The following is a 6,585-nucleotide window of genomic DNA, read 5'->3' as shown; positions in this document are numbered from 1 at the left end:
AAAAAAAAAAGTTAAAACAATAACACTTAATATAAAATGTAACAGTAGGTGTAAAGGATAAAAAAAAGCAGGATAAACAAAAAAAAAAAAAGACCAAATATTATCAGTAAGTCAGATGATGTTTTCCTATTATACTGAAGTAGATGGGTGGGTAAGTGGTAATGGTGGTGAAAGGTGGGACAGGCTTTATCAAAGATACTGGAAGACAATACTTCAATGAATGTCTAAACTGATTCTGTCCTAGCTATTCTTTTTTTTTTTTCCTTTTGAAATGAGGCTTACAAAATAACATATATTTTGTGCATAGTAATGTAGGGATAGACTAGGACAGTTTTGGAAAGCAAGAAATAATACAGAAGTGGTAATTGTGTTGTTGTCTGGAATAAGAGGCGCTAGACTGAATATAACACTATGTAAATGTAAATGCCATAGTTTTCAGAGACTGCCAAAAGTGGTCCTACAGGCCTTATCCAGCTAACAGGTCCCAGAAACAGAACAACAGAACTAAAAAAATAAAACTTAAAAAAAAAATTTAAAAAAACACAAAAAGAAAGAAAAAAACATTTAGAATTAAAAAAAAAATTCCCTGTTTAAGTCATCTTTGAACCAGGATCATATAAACATGATCCAATGAATTCTTTCATGAATACAGAGACAAGTGGTGGAAAAATATGAGTATTTGCAAGTTGAAAACATATTCAGTATCAATGAAGTGAGTTGAATATAGGAACATATTAGGGTTTCCTTTTCTTTTCTTTCTTTTTTTTTTTTTTTGATTTCTGGTGTAGACTCCAGTGTAGATTTTTCATGGCAACAACATCAACAAGAAATAGGGGAGAAATGATGATGATGATGATGATGATAATAATAATAATAATAATAATAATAATAGTAATATATTATAATAATAATAATAATAATGATAATTATTACTATCATTGCTGGTGTTGTTGTCATGTTAAATAGCAGCAATTTGTGAAGAAGAAAGGGAAAATAGTCAACATCCAGATGTAAAAAAAAAAAAAACTGGAATTTAAATATAAGCTCTCCTTCACAATGGGTTCAGGTCTGGATCTGACTTGTATGGTAAATGGTCCAAGGGAAATGCATCTCCGTCCATGTAGACATACGGAGGGGCGCTAGGCTCAGCGCGATGGTACGTCCTTCCATTGTCTAAGCGGGATTGTCTTGAAGACTCCTGGAATGTACCAAGGAAACGCTGAAATACAGAAACATAAATAAATATACATATGTGTATGTATAATAACAAGATATTCAAATAACATAATCTATGGCAACATTTGAATATAACAAACATTTAACACTTTGTTCCTCTGAATTTATATTTATATAGAGATTATATCTTGATGAAACTTAATCAACAATTAATTGCTAATTACAAAGGGGTGCTGAAAAGTTCCTGGCATTAAGGGAATTCTAAGTTCTTTCACAGGGTTTAGAAAAACTGAAAGACTGTTGCAATAAGTGTGTGAATCTGGGAGAAGAATATGGTGAATAAAATGATAATTAACTGATCCTCTTGTACTTTCTTTTACCCAAAACCAAGAACTTTTCAGTACCCCTTTGTACATTTCAAAAGTACATTATATACAACATGTAAAGATATATGCACCTTCTACATAAATCTTGCCATAACATGGTATTCCTCAATGCAAAAGCAACGTTTTGGATTGACGTTCATGTAACAATGAAGTTCTGACAAAATTTTCAGGTGTGTAATGCTCCCAGAATGTGGGGATACCTGTAGTCAATTTGAAAATGTATCTATCCAGTTTTTATGATGGATATAAATTATTTGCTTTCATCATTATATTTCATTATGATAACCGTTATATTACCTTATGTTATGTCTACAAAATGGGTAGATTCAAGCAAGCGAAGTAAATTGCTTTTTGACATAGTTCAATAAATAATTCACATTTGCCCTTTCATTAGCCTTATGTCTATTGTGAACTTTAGAAAAAAAATATCTCGTAGCTACCTTACTCAGTTTGCAACATTTTTTTCTTCAGATAAACAATTTTTTAAAACTAAAAATTAGAATTTTGCAATGGAAAATGTCATTGTACAATTTTTACATGATATCGACCATAGAAACCATTGTAGTTTGATCAAATAAAGTATTTTACATTTATTGTTCTTTATGCAAACATAGTTGGAATGCCTACACAATATCAACTATTTTTATACATGAATACAACCCAATTGTAGTGAAACCTACTTGTCAACTAGTCAAATTGAAGAGCAAGAAGGGGTTCATGCTTTGATCAAGGGTGTATTAGCAAGATCTGAACTCAAAGACCACCAGGATGGTAATATAATCCCAAAACCATAACCCCTATAGAAAAGAAATCATCTTGAAACAAAAACAATTCATAGTTTTCAGTAGCTGATTAATATCATACCGCAGCACCACATCACTTAAAGGCCATAAGTTATTTTTTAATCAGTGACAATTTAGTAAATGAGATTACTATAATTTGAATGGAACTAACTAACATATTTCTGGAATTTAGAATTTTTTTTCTGTCAGACATGATATCAAGGAAAAAAAAGTGACACCTAACAGAACTTGATAATTGATCTACGAACCACATTAAATATAAATACTGTAAAATAAACATTCTAACTTCATAGAATGTGAAGATAAAGAATCACACACTCAATTATTGCTAACTATTGTATCTAATTTCTGGCTTTCAAACATGGAAATATTTGAAAAGTAGTTAAAAAATTCCCCTGTAATATCAATTAAAATAATCTTTTATTAAATCAATTCTTGAGCAAAAGAAAACTCAATTTGAAATGATATTACTTACTATTACCTATAAGAAATTTGAATGCAAAATTATATATTATGGACAATACATTTTTTAATTAATTCCGTTTTAGATTGGTTCTCTTTTATTGAATAAAAGAGAACATTGATTATTTTTCTTTTGATGATTTAATAAAGTATTACTTTAGATCGTATCATAGCAGAGTTCTGAAACTGCTTTTCAAATACACACAAATATTGATGTTTGGTTAAAAAGTTTGCTTCATAACCTTGTAATTCTAAGTTTGGGCTACACCTTCAACAAACGTCTTAAGTTGAACAATATCTTGTGAATAAAAGTTTGATAGATAGAAACAGTGAAATGCCTGTGTACGTGTGTGAGAGTATGTGCTTGCAGAGTGCGTAAGCATACATGCTCACATGTGTAAGTGTATACTCATGTGTGCAAGTGTGTGTTTAAAAAGCTCTGGTTAAAAAGTAACTTGGTCACTCAGTAAATATAGATTGATGGAATAAATCTTACTGGGTTTTGATAAGATTGACTAAATTGTTTGGAGGTGATTTCCAGGCATCACTACAGTGCAATGAGCGAACTCAGGAAGAAAATAAAAGAGTAAGAGATATGTACCTGACAACAGGGACCACGTCCTACCATAATAGCATGAATGGCTCCAACAAGTACGAACACAAATGGTACACCAGATACAATCCATGAAATAGTTTCCCAAGTTTCAGAGTATACACTGCCTTTGTAATTCAGCTCGTCTTGGCCATGAACAAATTTATAAACCCAAATACCCTGAGGAAAAAGAAACAGCAGAACAAAAATGAATCATTATCAATAACCAAATTATGTTTAAGAAATTCTACCATGTAAAGACAAACAACCACAGAATTGAAAATTACATTTTAATTATAACAATAATGGTTTTTTGATAAAAGTACAAGGTCACACATTTTGGGGAGAGAGATTACAGTTGATTGCAATCCATTCTCCCACATCCACATGCTCCATCATTTAAAATATTTCCAATTTTATTGAATCAGGAAAGAAGAGAGGCACAGACGATCTAAGTGGGATGTGAAACCAGAGCAGTTAGTCAAGTCTGTCTTTGTGTCTCCTAATAACAAGTACAATAACTGTGCTATATACAATCTAAAATCTCACAAGAAATTTAAGGTCTCCTCCATGAAAGCCTTCCATTCCACCCAATAAACAAAATATTGTAATAGGACTCCTCAATTACTTTATGGAAGATTGACAAAGCATGTAGATGTAGGCTTGTTCATAATGTGAACCGACTTCAAATATATTTAAAGAAACATATATAACAAAGCGAAATGATACTCAATGTATGTATTGCTAGTAATTATTTTATTTATCCTGTGGAGTTGACAGACAATGCAGACACATAGAATTCGAATGCAAATACAGAAATGCAAATATAGAAAGAAAGGAAAAAAAAAACCCCTCCAAGACATTTTGTTTAGTGTTAAGACATGCATGTATTTATGGATAGCTGTGATTTTATTTAGCTTGATGTGTCTTCTCAAAATGCACTTATGCTGGTGCCATGTAAATGCACCTATGCCAGTGCCACATAGCACTCAGCACACTCTGTAAAGTGGTTGGCATTAGGAAAGGTTTGGAAACCATGCCAAAACAATCAATTGGGGCTGGGGCAGTTCTCCAGCAGGCCAGTAATACCATCCAACCCATGCCAGAATGGAAAACGGACGCTAAACGATGATGATGATGATATTTATGTTTTTTTTCATGTAAAAAATTTTAATCAATGTAAATTATTGATTTCTAACATCAGCAGAAGGCCACAAAGTTTTGATGAGGATAAAGTTAACTAAAACAGCTCCAGCAACACTTGACTGGTACTTTATTTTTATCGATTATATGATATAAGATTTAAACGCAGAACTCTAAGGGGGAATAATTAATCACTGTAAGGATTCTCTATTTTCATCATCATCATTTAACGTCCGTTTGCCATGCTCTTTCTATCTCTCTCTCTCTATATATATATAGTTTAAAAAAAGACAAAACAATAACAAAAAACAACAACGTGAGGACGTGATACGGATAGTGTTACTAGACGCTCGGGAAAGGAAAGAGGGAGAGTATGACGTTTCGAGCGGAGCTCTTCGTCGAAAACAAGGAAAGTTCAAAGAAGGGGAAAACGGAGGAAGAAAAAATCAGCACCGATGTCCACGAGGTTACATTGTGGAAGGACCGGAAGAGGAAGTGGTGGAGGAAAAGTTCTTTCTAAGACAGGAGAGTGAAAAAAGAGGTGAATATGTGTGCGTGCGCGAGGGTCTGCAAGTGTGTGTGTAATAACAGAACGTGTGTGTGCGTATGTATGTGTGTGTGTGTGTGTGCATGGTTTATATATATATGGCTGTGTGGTTAAGAAGTTTACTTCTGAACAGCAACAACAAAAAGAAAACGTTAATACATACATAATTTAATGAATAACTCGGACAGTGGAAAGTTTTAAATTCTAATAACAAATGTACGCGTAATTCAAACACTCCACTTAAACGAAATTTCAGACATAAATACAAGTTATCTCCCTTGAACATCAAAACGTTTCCAATTGCATTTTTTTTTTATGGTCTAAGCATTGATTTTTTCCATAGCACAGACGGATTGAAAATTTTCTTTTTTGCAAATTTGCACTTAATTCTATTTTTTCTTCTTTACAAAATGTAATTTTTGCTTACATTAATCTCTGACTTACGACATATAATCCTAGTTACTATTGACCCCTACCAATATAAGGAAGCACGGCCAATAACTAGTTTTCAACTGAAAAGAATAAAATTGAGTAAAGCAGAGTAATGTACCTTACATAATGGAATAATAACTATAAAATGACTTGTACGATTGTCTGCAAATCAACAATCCAGCATTTTGGTTCGGAACAGATTTAATACACGAAAGCGAATCAAAATAAATTATTTCTGATCGTACGAAGCGCAGGGAAAAGAAAGGTATGTTATATTTGTATGATGACAAGGGCAATTTTCCTAGCATGTCCAATATAATGTTTTCTCCATACATTTTAGTGAAAACCACACTCGTGATAAACAGAGGAACAGGCAAACGTTGAAAACAGCCAGAAGCAAGGGAAACAACTGCGGAATACTTTTTATGTGATGCGCTGTTTTATAATGTAACAAAACTTGTAATGCGTCTTCTGCGACTGTATTACGGATCGCATACCAAATGCATGAGTGTATGATGAAACATGTTAAATTTGTTCTCCCACAAAATATACCTTTCTCTTCAGCCCCGAAAAGCAGAGGTTCATGTTCTGTGAGAGTGTGTCTTATACATCAGGAAATATAGTAATCTTTGGTAAGTACAGTGACAACTCCAGACATGTTTTGGTGTTGTCTGAACACCTCAGCGAAGCACAGTTTTACTCATATTTTCCAGACCTTAGAACAACTGGAGGAATAGGGCTTTTTTCTCTTTCCTTTTTTTTTTTCTCTTTTCTTTTTGGTAAACTGAAGAGACGAATCAAAAGTGACATGAAAATCTGCCACACAAAAGTGCTTTCATACAGCAGATATAATATGTCTTCTCTATGAAGGAAACATTTCTACCGATTTGAATTTCAGAATTGATTCCTTTGTTTTTGACCAAATTTATCTTCAGCACTTGATTTTTTTTTTTTTTCATTTCATTGCAAATATGATATCATCATCATCATCATCATCATCGTTTAACGTCCGCTTTCCATGCTAGCATGGGTTGGACGATTTGA

At 32.8% G+C, this 6,585-nt stretch overlaps 1 protein-coding gene across 1 annotated transcript in view; it reads right to left on the bottom strand.

The window, feature by feature from the left end:
• Positions 1 to 717: 717 nt before the first annotated feature.
• LOC106873750 (sodium- and chloride-dependent taurine transporter) overlaps positions 718 to 6,585 on the bottom strand; it is a 32,755-nt gene continuing 26,887 nt past the window's right edge. The window contains exons 13-14 of the mRNA XM_014921248.2: positions 3,429 to 3,599; positions 718 to 1,219 (exon numbers count right to left, since the gene is read on the bottom strand). Of these exons, the coding sequence (XP_014776734.1) occupies positions 1,052 to 1,219; positions 3,429 to 3,599 (339 nt within the window). The 3' untranslated portion in view covers positions 718 to 1,051. The remainder of the gene's footprint in view (positions 1,220 to 3,428; positions 3,600 to 6,585) is intronic.

Source organism: Octopus bimaculoides, chromosome 18 (genome assembly GCF_001194135.2).
Source record: "Octopus bimaculoides isolate UCB-OBI-ISO-001 chromosome 18, ASM119413v2, whole genome shotgun sequence".
NCBI lineage: Eukaryota > Metazoa > Mollusca > Cephalopoda > Octopoda > Octopodidae > Octopus > Octopus bimaculoides.
The sequence above is the reverse complement of the archived record's forward strand: the minus strand, read 5'-3'. Positions and strand labels throughout refer to the sequence as shown.